General features: G+C 42.7%; 1 protein-coding gene across 1 annotated transcript in view; it reads left to right on the top strand.

Moving 5' to 3' along the window:
* Positions 1-16,769, top strand: part of Dpy19l1 (dpy-19 like C-mannosyltransferase 1) — an 88,752-nt gene that overhangs the window by 38,231 nt on the left and 33,752 nt on the right. Inside the window, 3 exon segments of the mRNA XM_032909477.1 lie at positions 8,372-8,463; positions 11,344-11,443; positions 14,356-14,433. Coding sequence (XP_032765368.1) covers positions 8,372-8,463; positions 11,344-11,443; positions 14,356-14,433 — 270 coding nt within the window.

The following is a 16,769-nucleotide window of genomic DNA, read 5'->3' as shown; positions in this document are numbered from 1 at the left end:
TTTGCAGGGGAAAGAAAATGACATGTGAGATGTCTCCATCTTTTCTCTTCCTGCCCGGAGTATCTCCAGTCTTTGAACACACACAGGTTTGAAGCCTGAGGAACGAGACACAGAGTGGCCTTGACTTAGAGTGTTTGAGTGTGACCGCGGCAGCAACCGTGCACTGCTACAGTTTGGGTTTGGGCCAGTGGTGAGAAGGAGGGCTTCGCCTTTTTCCTGACTGGATTCCGCACATTGTAATAGCCCGGACCATGGGATGTTTTAAAGCTGGTTCTGAGAATGGTGTGTGGAATGGTAAATGACTGCTGACTAATGGAGAAAGGAGCGTTGTATGGTAAGAGGAGGATGCTGGGGCTTAGGCTATTGAATGTGGAGGTCCCGGAGAAAGGCACTGTTGTTGAGCACAGAGGGCCGTTGTGCCCCTCATGGTGTCCTGGGTTATTAGTTCTCTTCCTTACAGTTTCCTTACATTCATTCCAAGTAGTAGGAACATTGTTTCTTAAAATCTTCAATTCTAAAAAGATTAGTTGATTTTTTTAGGTTGTTTTTTTTTTCCTCTTGACATTTTTTACCAGTTTATTCAAAATATGTTTAGTTAGATACCATTTTCTTTGGAAAAGGTACCTAGTAATGTTTGTAGAACATTGCATTGTGAAACAAATTGTATTGTTCATTCTGTGAGTCTTTAGGGATGCGTACAGCATAGCATTCACGTGACGGCACTGGACAGCCTTTAGATGTGTGCTCTGTGGATGGGGTGTGGGCTCAGCGACTTCGGGAGCCTGGACCTGCTGAGCCGTCTTCTGCCCCAGCACTTAACTTCCTTCGAAGAGATATTTATTCACATGCCAAAATACAGATGTATCTTGTCAGTTGCTTTAAGTTCTATTTTCACGAGCTAGTTGTCTTAGTAGTGGATCTAAGGTAATATTTGGTGTACTGTAAAAATTTTTCCCACAGGTGATAGTACAAAGAAATGTTTGCCTTGATGGAAGAACTGTTCTGTTCATAAGGCAAGGGGCATTGCTCGAGGGTAGACGTACTTTCCTGGTATTCTCAAAACACTGGGTTTGTTCCCCAGTTGCCCAAAATAATATCCAGTACGAATGGATCAATACAATTTTGAAAAATAATTTGAAACCCTTAAACTCTGAATCATGTGAAAATGGAACAGAGCTTTTCAGTATCATGAGTGGCCATGGAGAGGACCTGCATTCCAGGATAAATCAGGGGGAGGGGCTTGCGTCTTATTGTTTATTATGTCATTGTGGGACACTAAGACGAGGAAAGTCAGTAACTTCGCTGTTTGTCAAGTGTTTCCTTGTCGTAAGACCAAAACTTTGTGCTCTAGGTTAATGGTGCTGTGTACTTGTGGAAAAGAATGGATACTGGGGATGCTCACCCCTAGACGGACGTGCATAGCATATCCTCCCCAGTGAGACTCGGGGTCTGCCAGAGAGAGCAGGTAGAAAGGCTGGAAGAGCTGGAGGTTGTGGTTAACATCAAGGAAATAGTATTTTTCACCCACTGCAGCGTAGTTGCATGTGTGAGCTCAGTGATTATGACAGCAGGTACAAGACCCCTGCAAGCTACAACCTGACAGACTCCCAGCGTAGAGTGGAGAAGGTGGGCAACAAATCCCACCGTTGGCAGAGGAGCTTCAGGGAGAGGGAGCATCAGGATTTTGATGACATGACTCTCTGGTAGGTAGGCCATGTCCACAGGGCAGGCCCCAGTCCCAAAACAATCCAAGCACAAACTGGACTTGACTCTCGGTGGCGGGCCTCTAAGTTGGGGGAGTAGGGGAAGTGCAGTTACAGAGGTGAAGGAGGAGAAGATGTTCAAAATACATAAAAATGGTGTTTAAACAAAAGATGGTGGAGCCCAGGTTGTAGGAGGACACTGTGAAAGTCAGAAGATGAGAATAGTTCAGGGTTACAGAGAATAGTTACAGGGTTATAATCCATAGTTATAGTTATGGATTCCATGTTGAACAGAGACAGTGGGAAAAGCCAAGTGTCACAAGTGCCCATGTTGGCATTCTCCTGGCAAGGTAGTTACCACAGGTTAAAGCTGGATAAATAAATACCATAGAAAGATCTTAGAATGGGAAAGAAAAATCTCAGCCACTAGGAAAGGAAAATGGCAAACGGAAAGAAGCAGCACTTGAGGATGTAGGGAAAGTGAGCTTACACAGTGTTCATAATAAGCCACTGAAGGAAAACAAAAATGCTTCTCTTAACTGATTTGTCAGAAGCCTCTGTAAACAAAAGAAATTGGGGTGGGGTGGGGGATGGAGAGAGAACAAAGGACTCCTCTGTATAGGGCTGGAGGCTATAGCTTATGATGGGGTACTTGCCTAGCATCTGCAAGGGCCTTAATTCAGTCCCTAGCACCACAAGGAACAAAATAAAATCAACTAGTACTGTATGCTCTTCAACATTGTGTGTGTGTGCGTGTGTGCGTGTGTGCGTGTGTGTGTGTGTGTGTGTGTGTGAGAGAGAGAGAGAGAGAGAGAGAGAGAGAGAGAGAGTGTTCTCGTGGAGGCCAATGGACATCGGATCTGGGAGCTGGAGTTAATGCAGAGGCAGTTGTGGATCTCTGCCGTGGGTCTGGGAACTAAGCTGCTGGCCTGTGTAAGAGGAGCACCTGCTCTTAACTGCTCAGCCATTGCTCCAGCCTCACTGCTTTAAACTGTAATGTTAGAAATTCCTTATTCTGTGAAATAGGATCGCTTAGCTTTTTCCACAGAGACTTAAAAATTACTATGTATGATAAATGTTTTATACAAAAATACTGTTAGGAATGTATTCACATATAAATGAAAAGCCTTTGAAATTTTCAAAATTTCACTTTAGAAAAGGAAGTGAAGGTAGATGGAAATAGTGTCTTGAAGGCCAGGTCTAATTAACCCTTTAAAACCACCACAGCATATTTATCCATGCTCGCTTCTTAAATACACTTACCTATTTTTGAGAACTTCAATATCTAACATGCATTCTTCTTTCCTTTCTCACCCATTCAAATCCTCTTGTGTCCTTCTCACTTATAATGTGTAATTACATTGGTGTGTGTGTGTTACACTGTGTGTTTCTGTGTTTGAATACACACATATGGAGTCCATTTAGCATTGTTTATATTAGACAAACTGCTTGTATGTTCATCTGTGCAGGAAATGGTCTCTTTCTGTTTTAGGAGCTACTGGTCAGGTGTTGTGCTTCATATTGGGGTGGGACAACATGCACGTCACTTGGCTTGTCACTATGCTTGTCTCATCTCAGGCAACCACAGTGTTGACATTTCTTAGGTGCATTTTCTCTGTCATGTCTAGGAGATACTACTTAGAAGTAGTCCTCCCAGGCCTTTGGTTCTTCAAGTCTTTCTGTCCCCTCTTCTATGAGTTTTCATGAGTCTGAGGTGTAGGGGTCGTACTGCAGATCTCTCAGTTGGGGTTGGGTATCCCACAGTCATTTAACTCTGCAGTTTGATCAATTGAGGGTCTCTGTAACCATCCCCATTTGTTCTGTAAAGAGGCTCTGTGGTGGCGAGAGCTCCACTTAGCCTTCTGGCGTAAGGATAAGACTGTAGAATAGTTAGAAGTTATATTGGTTTAGGAAAATGGCAGCAGTAGGTTCTCTTCTCAGGTCTGTGACCTTTCCAGCCTAGGTAGTTGGCTAGATTTATGTTATTAGTTCCCTCCTGTTTAGCAGGCCAAGTCTAATTTGCTAGCTGCTGTTTATAGCCAAGATAAAAGTGGCCGTGTTGCACCATTGTGGACATCTGTCCTCCCAGCATTGTGCTGGCTATGGGCTTTTCAGCTGGCTAGGACCGCTAATGGCTTCTCTTCCTCAACAGCCTATATATCACCTTCTGATACTGTGGAACCAATCCTCAGGGAGGAGGCTGACAGTCCAGTTGCATCACAGTTCTCCAAAACTTTTGTCCAAAGTTTGTGGTGTCTTTGTCAATAGGGTCTACCTTCAAGTTCTGGAAGGCAACCAAAGGCAATGGAAATAAATGGCCATACTGGAGACTCCTTAATCCTCTGCTCAACAAAGTGCAGGGAAGCTTCCTGTACATGGGGTTCCGGGGTTTTATTAGGTATTAGGGCTAACATCATCACCCCATGTGGCATAATTGCATCACACACACACACACACACACACACACACACACACAGAGGCTTGTATACACACAAACATTAAGTTTGCTTATAAAATGTTTTCCCTGTGACTTTTGCAAACATTCTTAGTGTTACCTCTCCTTATCTGTGCTCTATATTCCCATCACTTCCTCTGTAGTCCCTGCCTCCTACCATCCCATCTCTAGAGCTCTCCCTTGCTTCTTCACACACACACTTGGAGCTAAGAGAGGACACATGGTCTCTGTGGTCTGGTGACCTCACTCAGTGCAGTATTGCCTAGTTCTATCCATTTACTTGCTAATTTTATTTAATTTTCTTTGCAACTGAACAGAATTCTAGTGCATATGTCCCATACTTTGATGATTCATCCATCAGGTGAAGGGTTGGCTTGTTTCCATTTCCTGCCTATTTTGACGAGGGCAGCAGAGAACATGGGCAAGCAGGTATCTCTGGAGTGGAATATTGAGTCTCTTGGATATTGTTAACTGGACTAAGATTAAAATACAAATCCACATGAGACTAATTACTTATTGGCATGATTATCTTGCTTATATAAAATTTGAAAACAGTTCTTAGAACACTGAAAACAATTTTGATAATCTTCCCAATATTTTTTCTAGCAGGAAATTATAATATCCCAGTGTGCATTAAATGGAACCACTAAAGATTTATTAACTCATGGTTACTAAGCAGATAGATTGATTAACTTTCAGTGTATTTTTAATTGAAAAATAATAATTATATGATCTGTGTATACATTGTAGATTATTAGTCAAAATAATTACTAACATTTTGTGATTAACGATATTAAAAGTATTCTTAGAGACATTTTAAATCCATAGTGTGCTGTTCACTGTGGTTACACCAGTACAGTAGAGCACTGACATTCTTCAAGTCTGATTGAGGCTTTGATCTGAATTTTCCCTTTCCCCACACCCCATCTCCTTTCCTACCCTGAATCTTAGGAAGCACCATTTTATTTTTTCATTTCTCTGAGTATAACTTTTTGTATTTCCTATATAAGTAAGATCCTGTTAACCTTTGCTTTCATTTACCAATTTTTCTTAAAATTCTTTTAAAAATTTTATTGTGTGTGTATGTGTGTGTGGTGTGATGTGTGTGTGTGTGTGTGTGAGAGAGAGAGAGAGAGAGAGAGAGAGAGAGAGAGAGAGAGAGAGAGAGATTGTATTAGTTTATGTGTGTGAGTATGTGGTGTGTGTGTGTTCACACTACATACACTACGTGAGAGTCAGAAGGAAGTGTAGGAGTTGATTGCTTTTCTCCTTCCCGTGTGGGTTCTGGTGTGAGCTCAGGCCTGGGCCGTGGCCCGCTGAGCCATCTCATTAGCTCTTCCTTTACCATTTTCACGCTTGCTTTCTCTTACTGTTGTGTATGTGCCTTCCCCAGACAGGCATTGCCTTGTTTTACATGGCTATGAGATTTGTGCTTTATAGCATCTGCCTTAAACACAGTGGTTGGTATATGTTGCCTAGAAGCTGCTACGTCACAATGACCTGACTTTCCTCATATTTAAGAAATTCAGTGATAACATATTGCACACTCAAATTTCCATAGTTATTCCAGGCAATTCCTTTGTGCTTTTGTTTTGGATACAGAATTTGATTAAGGACCACACATGGTTTTTAGTTATCATTTTATCTAGAATGCTTCTTCTAGAGTGGTCCTCCATCTGTTTGACAGGATAGACATTAGAATTTGGGCCTCTATTTGGTACGGACTCCATGATTTGTACCTGTCTCTTTCCTCACCAGTGGGCATTGATTTGACAGGTTTTGAAGACTGTAGCAGACAGTGTATATCATTTTTATTGCGAGATATTGAGAGGCTTGTGAGACCAGTTTGCCACATTATTGGATTTCTTCAGTCAGTCCCATGGGGCAGGTGGTGGAAGTCAGGTTTGTCTGTTGAAAAGATGCTTTTGTTCCTTGGCATGCTACTAAGTGTTTTGTGTCCTGATACTTTGAGATTTAGAATGTCTTATTTCCTTGAAGCATGTTACCAAATGCTCATATCCATTGATGATTATTCCCTGAATCATTTAATCTGTTGGCCTTTGATAGTGGCAGTTTCCGAATTCTCTTATTTTATCTATGTTTAATAATCGTTCTATAAGGACATAATCTTACTTTCTTTTTATATACACATGGGTTCTTTTATATGTAGTGTTCTATAATCTGGGCATTGTAATTCTTGATGTTCAAATCACTGCCAGTCCAATAGTAGTCTTGACCATAAATGGTACATAATTTACACATATTAATGTCATATACGGTGTCTGCTAGGCTGAACAGATTTTACATCTGCATCAATCAGGTTGCCATTCTCTAGAGCAGTGGTTCTCAACCTTTCTAAGGCTGTGTCGCTTTCATACAGATTTTCATGTTGTGGGGACCCCACCCACAAAATTATTTTTCATTACTTTATAACTGTCACTTTCTTCCTGTTGTAAATTGTAACATAAATATCTGCTCTGCGGCCCCCATGAAAGGTCACAGTGCACAGGTTGAAGACTGCCATTCTAGATTAAGGTACAGGTAGTTTAGGCCTGTTCATTTGGCACTCCTAAATTCCTCCAAGGGAAGTAAATTCTTTCTTCTTCAGTATTGATGAGTTTGGTACTTTTGAGACTTTATAGAAATGGATTCCTACCTTCTGTTTTGAAATAGTGTTTTTTCTTGGTTGAAAATTTTTACATGGACACAGTCTATCTTAGTCTTATTTACCTGCTCAGCTCCCCTCAGAACCTCTCAGCAGTCTCCTCCCAACTTCATGTTCTTTTTAATTATTATTATTTTAGTTCACTGAATCCAATCAGAGTTGGGGACAAGTGCACGGGTGTGGGCAGCCTGCTGGAACACTGGCAGCCTAGCACCTTCCACCCAAGAAAAGCAACTCTCCCTCCCCCGCAGCCATCAACTAGCAAGGGCTCCTCAGCTGGGTGTGGGGCCTTGGTAGCTCCTCCCACATCCATGCTGGGATCTACCTGGGTTGTGCAGGTAGCCATACCTGCTGTGAATCCATGTGTGCAGTAGCGAAATCATGTGCAGAAGACTGGGTCACAGCTCCTCCCGCATCCAACCTTACCTTATGCTCCTCTTAGTGATGATCCCTGGGCCTTGGGGTGGGACCAGTTGGTTTAGGTGCCCTGTAAATAGTAAATAGCTGAGCACTCTCGTCTCTTACTCTGAGCACCTTAAACACTTAAGAGTCTGAGCCAACCATTACCTCCACAGTCAGACTGAGAACAGCCTAGATCTGTGGGTGTGAACATCAATCATTCATAAGGCAGTTTGGTGGGGACTTCCCCAGGACTCTCAGTAGCCACTGGTACATCGGATGAGAACCCCAGCAGCTCCCCCCCCCGGGTTCACAATCACCTGTGGACTCCCCAGGTTTGCTCAGGCCCAGTGCAGGCAGCCATAGCTGCAGTGGCAAATTACGCACAGGAGACAACTTTTCTCCTGGTCTCACTGCTCCTAAGCTCTATCCATCATGTCTTCCAAGATGTTCTGAGCCCTAGCCGGTGTGGGATGAAGGTTTTGTCCAGGGCTGAGCAGTCACCCTGCATCTACATTCCCTGCTGCTCACTGCAGAGAGAGGTCTGAGAAGGATGGGGTAGCTTTTCATTCCTTCTCATCTGTCTGAGAAGATTTTCTCTCTGGTACTAAATGATGCCACAGGATCACCTTGTCCCAAGATCCCGAACCAACTGTCTTCACAGAATCTTGTATCCCGTTAGGGAAAATGGTATTTGGAGATCATACTTTGATCTGTAAGCACTTGATCTCCCCCAGCAGTGAGCACATCTTCATGCTAGAACAGTCACACTTTTTTAGGTGTTTTGAGATCCATCATGGACCGTTGTAACAAACATCCATCCTGTAGCCCTTCTACTCTCAGGCGAATCTCCAAAGGAAATACAACTTTTATCAAAATGTACTCGCACTCCCCAAATTTATTCGCATTCCCTGGGTTTGCTACAGCACTAGTCACAATACCCAAAGGTTAATTGATGCTCAGATGAGGAGTAAGCCGTGTGTGCCATGCATGTACTTCACATGTGCCTTGGCCCCGGTGCCTCTGTCCCAGCGTCACTTCCCAGCATTTGTAATGACAGAGAGCCCAGCACTGGTGTGCACTGCACCATTCGCCCTGTGCTCGTCAGAGCCTTGAGTAAGTGCATCCTGTGGCCTGTTTGCTTTCCAGTGTACCCGAGTGATGTGGACGCCGCCTCTCCGAGAAAGCTTCTCATACCCATTCCTTGTACTTCAGATGTTGCTTGTGACTCATATTCTCAGGTAACGTTCACTAATTTCTCTTGATGGGGTTTTGTTTTCCCTTAAACATCAAATTAGAGTTTTGTACTTTTTAAAAAGAATGTATTGTTTCCTTAATAAAAATTGGCATAGTATATTAAGGTGATCTTGTTATGTTGAATTAATAAAGATAATCTTAAAGTATTTTTTTAAATGTAACTTTTAAAGACCTTTTATTCATCTGCCCTCTGGTCCTTTTTCCTTCTGTGGTGACTGCTCAGGTAAATCCATGTTTGCTTCTACTCTCCACATTCCCTGGGCTTTCTCTTCTACCGTGTTAGCTGTCAAACGACGGAGGAAGCTGGCCATCCTGAGCCCCGTCCCGCAGGAGCAGATTCAGAGAATCTAACACACGGACTTCGTGTCCTGACGCCTGTCTAGTGTCTGAATATCAGATAGCAGCTATAGAGAGAAACTGCCTCCAGTTTCTGTGAGAAATCCAGGATTGAATTAGGTTTACGTCTTACTGAGAAAGAGCAAGAGCAGCTGGCGTTTCAGTGGACACAGTCTCAGTTGAGACAGGCACTGCCTTGATCCACAGCGCCAACGTGGATTAGGGCCTGTGAGTCAAAGCCTGGAAAAATCCCCAGCCTTCTTGGTCTGAGAACCCCATTGCGTGGTCTGGTGAACGTTGGGGAACAGTGGGGCAGGCTGGATGCTAAACCTTTGGGCAGTTAGAGGGCAGAGGGCCTGTCCACAGCTTCCGGTCTCATGCAGCCTGGTCAGTCAGACCTTCTACAGGTCAGGTTTGTGGTGCCTTTTATCCTGTGAGCTTTGTAAGTCCTCAAAGCTCCACTGCAGCCTCCCCCTGAGCCCTTGTGTTGTTTAGCACCTGCAGTCTAGGCTCTGGCACTGAAAGAAAGGGCTGTGTGCACTCTGGAAAAAGTGCTTCGTTACAGCCCACCCTCTGCTCACCGGCGGGACTATTTCACGTCCACATGGCTCCCATGCTTGGCTTTCCCATTCCATCTGTAGAGACACTAGACTGCTCAGGAGCGTCTGGGTCACTTCCTGTCCGCTCCCACTAAATCTGTTCTGGGCCGTGGCTCTGTGGCAGCTGAGAATGAATCAGAGTGGATCGATCCTTTCAGCCTTACCTGCGTGTGGGTCTGAGGTCCTAAGCTGCAGGTTCTGGCAAGGCTGCACTCTGCCTGGGCCTCTGAGAGAACCAGTTTCCCTGATCCTTTGTGTGTTGGTTTCTGTTCCACATGAAAGCCAGCAGTGGAGAACTGTGCCTTTCCCCACGTTCACGCTGCCCTGCTCTGCTGCCGTTTTTCTACTTCCAAGAACCTTGTAATTACCTGGGTTCACCTGCATAGCCAGGGCCCTCTCCTTTGCCTTAGGCTGGGCGATTAGAAATCTTAATTTCACCTGGACATGCCTTCCTTTTTGCCATGTCCTGTGTGACATCACAAGGCTTCAGATACTTCTCTGGGCGCTGATCCTGTAGCTGTGGCCTGCTTGTCTCTGGGTCGCTTTCTAAGGTCTTCCTCAAGATTCTTCTGTGGCGTGTGCTCCCCACCTCCTATTGTTTCTGTCTCCTTAAGGACAGGAGTGCTTTCGAAATGAGGTTAGCAATAGGTTTTATTTTAGCGAATTGGTCTGTGCAGTTTAGCATTTTAAGTGGCTTTGCACATCCAGGTTTTATAGAAATCGCCTTTCTCCTCCACCACAGTGTGTTTTTTTCTTGGTTGGTCTTAGGAATGTTTGGTTTTTCGTTTCTGCTGTCCAGGGCTGGTGGTGTATTGATCATCACCAGCTGGAATTCCTTTGGTTTCTTTTGGTTTTTATGTTCTCTGAGTGCATTCTGAATCTAGCTGCCAGATTAGTATTACATTCTATTCTATCGCCAAATCCATAATTTCCCTTGTTAACTATAAAATGAAAATGGAGCCTCATTCAAAAGGAGTAGAAAATGCTTTGTTTTAGAGTGGTATGAGAAGTAAGTATTCACTGTGGTCCCGCACATACATGTGAACAGGCAACCATATGGTATCGTTTCCCAGGGTGCAGCCCGATGTTGTCTACTTCATTGCAAGTGCTAGCTTTTATCCGATTACTTGATTTTTAAGATTGCCTGGTGCTTAAGAATTCCTGGGTTAGATTAGAGCAGCAAAGCAGGCTTGTTCCTTGGAGAAGTAGTAGTCTAGGAAGACAGCTATGAAGGTGCCCCTCACTGCCATGCCGGCTCCCCACCCCAGTATGCTAGCCTGCACACTGCACACTCTACTTCGTGAGGATGATGGCAGGCTGATGGTGGCACACTTGGGGACTTGGCACTGGCTCACCCGTGGGAGTAAAGGCTGTTCCTGAAAGTCTGGTAAAGTACTGGTTGGTCCTAACATGGCACTCCTAATGGTGGCTCTAAGACAGCTCCTTCCCTTGCCTCTACTTCTCTTTTCCAAGGGGCACCTGCAGAAGACTGGCTCTCATGCTGCTTCCTGGTACTGCTGTCTCATCCTGTGCCCCATCCCCACACCCTGCGTGGCTCACAGGATAGACCACTTGTGTCATTTCTCCTAGACACTCTCTTCTCCAACTCATGAGTCTGCTGACTCAACATTTAAAGAAGTTTGATTGTAATTCACAAAAATACAATGCGAAAAAAAATAATAACTGTACTCATCTGGCCTCCCTCCCTCTATTTGGCAGAGCTTTGTGGTTTTGAAGTAATAATAGGTATTTACTTTTTATAGAAAATTATTGTAATTGAGAATCCAAAGGTATAATTTCTAACCCATTGGTTCATCTTGTACACAGTTTATGTGAACCCCAGATCATGTTTGTGATTCTAATAGGCAGCAGTTGGGAGCCATGCTGGACTGTTTTGTAGTTAAACCTCCTGATATTTGTCTTTCCAAGGACTACACAACTTTACAGAGGGAGTTTGATTGCACTCTGCATTTCCAATGTATTCTTCATGCTTCCTTGGCAGTTCGCCCAGTTCGTGCTTCTTACTCAGGTAAGGGGGACACATTTTAAACTTAAGTATTTGAACTTAGGGCTTCTGATTGTGTGAGCTCATTTGTATGAAATTGTAACCAAGATTTATTTTTTATTTTTATTTTTTGAGGATTTTATATATGAGGACTGCATTAACACCACCCCCCACTCTTCCATCCAACCTCCCATGTGCACCTTTCACATTCAGTGCTTCTACATTTATAAATGCAGCCTGCTGTCTGTTAAGTGTTAACTGTTTGCACACGACTATAGGGCTGACTGCTTGGATTGGATCACCTGTCATCATCCCTGGAGCAGACTGATTCTTCTTGTTTCAGGAGTCTAAGGTCTAAGGTTGTCTAGGTCATTCTTATAATGAAAATTCAGAGTAGACCTTTATAAGATTCATTATTACTGAATGTTTTTACTTACTAGTAGAACTCAGGCGTGTAGGTATGCTTATCTGTTATCCTGTAATTGTTAGTGTGCTGGAAAGAGAACCCATGGTTAATCCGAAGGACATCTTAGTTCCATGTGTTTCCACTAGGATTAGTTGTGTAAATATTTCGCCGGTATTCATGCATACATAGCACTTATTTGCGTCAGAGCCATCCCCCTCACTCCCTTCCCTTCAGTTTCTCCCTTCCACACTTTCCTCCCCACTCATGTGCTTGGTGCTCACTGACCCCACTCTGGTGTGCTCTGCACCCTGCCCCTCTGGGTGCAGTTGGCTCTGTCTGTCTGTGCACAGGCAGGAGGGCATGCTTGGCGTGGCTTCCCTAATTGCCGGTTATTTATCATCTTGCCAAGGGTTCCCACTTCTCTCTTCCAGGTTTATAAAGCAAGGTAGCCCTGTGAGAGAGGAAGCCTTTGTGGGCTCAGGCGATTCTGATTTACTATTAATGAAATTATTCTTTCCACATTTATGTAACACTGGTGGAGAGATGCTTTTAAATACTCAGATACCTTGCCTCAGAAATAAAGGTAGATGATCTGGATTTAAATTTAAATATTTACCACCTTCTTAGACAAAGCAAACAAACAACCCAGAAAGACAGTAAGAAAAAGAAAACAACACCTTAACTTTTCTTTCTTCCAGATTAATCTCTTCTGAAGCTCAGGGAACAAAAGTGTGCACTTTCCTTGGTTGGTTAGTGTCACATTAGTGTGTTTAGGTCTCAGTCTCAGAGCCAGCACCCAGCCAGATGTCAGTGAGGTTAGCTACTTTGCTTTGTTTTATTTTTTGAGGCAGGATCTTGGTGGCCTCCAAGTGATGATGTGCTAGGTCAACTTCTCCATGCTGCCGAGCCGAGCTGAGCTGAGCTGAGCTGAGCTGAGCTGGAAGCTTCTCCATCCACCAGGCTCTGCTAGTTGCTGTTTTACTATTTAAGAAACAAAAAGGTTAGGGTTTTTTGTTTGATTTTTAAAAAAACATTTTCTCTGATCTTATCTTTGAGACTTTGTCTCCTTTAAATTCATTTCATCGGCTGAGTTATCCTTGGAGTCCCAAGATTGTGCCTCATAAGTGTGCTGCTCTGCTCCAGGAGTGAAGGGGGCTTTTAGTTGCTTCCAGGCAGTGGGATAGTCTGTGTGGAGTGGGAAGGTGAGGGATATACAGAAGGGTCTACCCTGCCCCTAGTGGGGCTCACACAGAACAACACATACCTGCCCACACATCCTCTCATGTTAATCCCCATGGGTAGCTGAGGAAGAGAAATCATGCTTTTATCATCATCACCATCATCACCATCACCATCATCACCATCATCACCATCATCACCATCATCACCATCATCACCATCATCATCACCACTATCACCATCATCACCATCATCACCATCACCACTATCACCATCATCACCATCACCATTATCACCATTATCACCATCATCACCATCACCATTATCACCATCATCACCATCACCATTATCACCATTATCACCATCATCACCATTATCACCATCATCACCATCATCATTATCACCATCACCATCATCACCATCATCATTATCACCATTATCACCATCATCACCATCATCATCACCATCATCACCATCACCATCATCAGTAGTAGTAGAAACATTTGTATAGAGGACTTGGAAATAAGAAAGCAAAACCAAAACAGAACTTAATGGTTGGATAGGTTGTATTTACATATTATTTATATCATATTTATCTGTTAACAGTTTTTTGCTTGTGAAGAGGTATAAAATTTAATTTAAATGTGTGTGTGTGTGTGTGTGTGTGTGTGTGTGTAAAGAGTAAAGAGACACTGTCATGAAACCCCCCTACATGAGCTAGAGTATCATTTAATCAATGAATTCATATAAATTTAGAAATTTTTGAATTGTGATAATTCTGAGAATTTTAGAATTCTTTATAAATAACAGAATTTTCTTCAAATTGAAAAAAGTTACTTGTAGTATTCTTTCAAATTCGAAACTTGAACTTTGATGATTTATCTGAATCATACATGATACTAATGGACATGACAAGCAGGGAGACTTAATGTGTTTTTACATAAAGCTACTTTACCTAATTACTTTTTAGTTTACTGTGTCTTCGGTAATTATGTCCTAGTGGTCATGTTGTGATTATATTCTCAAGTGTCTGATTGGCTGGAGGACTTTTTAATTATATGTGTTGACAGTAGAGTTAGGCTGATATCACGATGAGTGCTGTTTTGGGCAATCCACAGAGCAGACACTTCCCACCGTGTGCATTAGGAGTGCTGTGTAAGTGCGAGATCAGTTAATGGTTATATTCAGTAATAAGCTGCAGGCAGAGGGAAAAGGAAACCACTCCATCCCCTGTAAGGATAAACAATAAGGTAGTCTTGTCTTTATTTGTGTGGGTGTTTGTTTTATATGTGTGTGTGTGTGTGTGTGTGTGTGTGTGTGTTATTTTAACATAATTTCTTTTTGATTTCAGATTGCATCATTATTTGCAGTGTATGTCGTGGGATACATTGATACATATAAGTTACAGAAGATCATTTACACACATATGGTAATGAGTTCTCTTGTTTGTTTTCTACTTAGTCTGACCTTAATAAACTCATGATTGAGATCTGATTTGTTTATTTATGAAACTAGTTTTAATGTGTTTCTTTAATGAATCACTGTCATTCAAACACTGATACCGTTGCCCTTATTCTTAATAGACTACCAAGAAAGTTTTCATTTGGATCTCATTGTCTTTTGTACCACGCTGGGCACAGGGAACATGGAGTGGAGCACTGTCCATGCACAGAGCTTCTGTTAAAATGAAGTGGGATGTCCACTCACTGGGCTTGTGAGACATACACATGGCTAGAACTGCAGTGTTCATGCTTCTGACCTAAGCCGGTGGGAAAACTGGAACATCACGCATGTTAGAAAGCGGTTAAAAATGTAAGAGTGGTAGTCTAACAGAGAGCAGGGCATATTGAGAGCACAAAGCCAGCCACAGTGGAGGCCTTGGGGAGGAAGTGCTCAGCCCAGGTAAGGACAAGCAAGACAGAGGGTGGAGGCCAAGCACGTGACAGACAGAGGACAGCAGTCTAGGTTGGAACAGCTGGATGAAGCCTCCAAGGCTGGTTGGTTTATGCTGGTTGCATGTTTGTGCTTTGAAAGCATTTGTCTTCTCTCTGTCACGCTGCCTTTTACACGTAAAGTCAGTGTTTTCTTCTCTGGTGATCTCAATGTTAAGGCACTGGACTATAACCGGCTTTTCTTCCAGTGCACACTTAGGGATGTTGGTTTGGTTGGTTACAGGAAACTTATGAATAAAGTTATAATTTTAATGAGCATGAGTCTGCTGTCCTAGCAAAGCATAGGCCACTCTCACCTCTCCTCGAGGTGACCACTGTCCTCACTGAGCTGTCAATGAGTGGTTTCCTTCCCGTCAGCGATGTACATATTTTGAAGTCGTCCACATGCTCATGAACTAGAAACCTAATTTTTCAGGCTGATGTAGATAACTTTTTTCTGAGACTGAAATTTTCTCTCAGGTTTCTGGGATTTGCAATATTCACTCCTATGTATTTTCTGTGGCACAAACAAAACTGTTATTTCTGTTTCATTGTTGAAGACCATTGAAGTTTTTACTTCCACTTCTGTCTCTTCATTAACAAGTAATGACGTGTAATTTTACTCGGATCTTCTGGGACAGTGTTTAGGCATGTCTCGGGAATCTTTACCTAGTGCTGTTCTATGCCAAAGTATTAATATGTTCAGCTTGGTAACTATTACGTCAGTTTCTCAAATGGTGATAGTATTTAATAGAGCAGCGCATTATGGCTCATAGCACTCCATTTTCTTTAAATATGTTGTCTGGTTATATAAAATAGTGTAATGCAATTATAATTTACATTTTTCTCTTTTTTCCTACGAATCTGTGCATCTTGGTGAGTTTCATTTGTGAGACCTCCTGCTCCGATATCTTAGCGAACTTTGTCTTTGGTTAGCAGGAGGTGGGATCTCCGGTTCCGAGTGGTGTAGTGCACTGCGTTGGCTTTGTTGTGTGGATCACACCAGGTCCCGCCCTGTTCTGTGCGCTGCCTTGCTCTCCAGCTCCCTCTGAGCTTTGACTCTTTAAAAGAAACAAGTCTCTCGTGAAAGCCTCCCTTCCTCTGCCTGCGTGGTCCATGCTACCCCGTCTTCAGTCTCTTCTATGGTGATGTCACAGTAAATGAGCACAGTTCCTAACAGCTGCTATGTTTCTACTTCTCTTTGTGAATCCTGAGGTTAAACAGGTTTTTTTTGGCTTATTACTCTTTCAGTTTTATTGTTTTACCTTTTAGTTACATATCGGAAGTTGTTCTGAAGTAAAAACCATAAGCATTTGACTTGTCTATTCATTTTTAACATTTATTGTCTTAAATATGGTTTAATTTTTCTCCCTAAACTGGTTAATCATTTTTTTACTTTGAAGTACTTGGGTTGTTTCTGGTCATTAGCTACAGCCGAACGCTCCTGTGAATATGAAGATGTCTTTGCTGGTTTTCAGACTGGAATTGATCAAGGGGCAAACCTATTTTTATTTTTATTTATTTATTTATTTAGAGAAATGGTGACACTATTTTCTGTAGTGATGGTGCCATTTCACATTCTCTGCAATAAGTAGCATTTATTTTGTCTCTAAAGAGTAATTGCAGACAATCTAATGGCAATAGGACATCTCATTGCAATTTTTCCTTTTCCTTGTTTTAATTAAGAGATTGTGTTTTTTAGAGCAGATTTAGGTTTACAGCACAGTTGGGCAGAAATTCCCCTCTGTATGACACCCTTAAACTGGTTGTTCTGGACCAGCATGGCACTGCTGTCGTAGCTGATACACCTGCATTGACAGGTGATAAGTTACAC

Source organism: Rattus rattus, chromosome 8, assembly GCF_011064425.1.
Source record: "Rattus rattus isolate New Zealand chromosome 8, Rrattus_CSIRO_v1, whole genome shotgun sequence".
Classification (NCBI taxonomy): Eukaryota; Metazoa; Chordata; class Mammalia; order Rodentia; family Muridae; genus Rattus; species Rattus rattus.
Note: the sequence above shows the minus strand (reverse complement) of the source record. Positions and strands in the feature narration are given on the sequence as shown.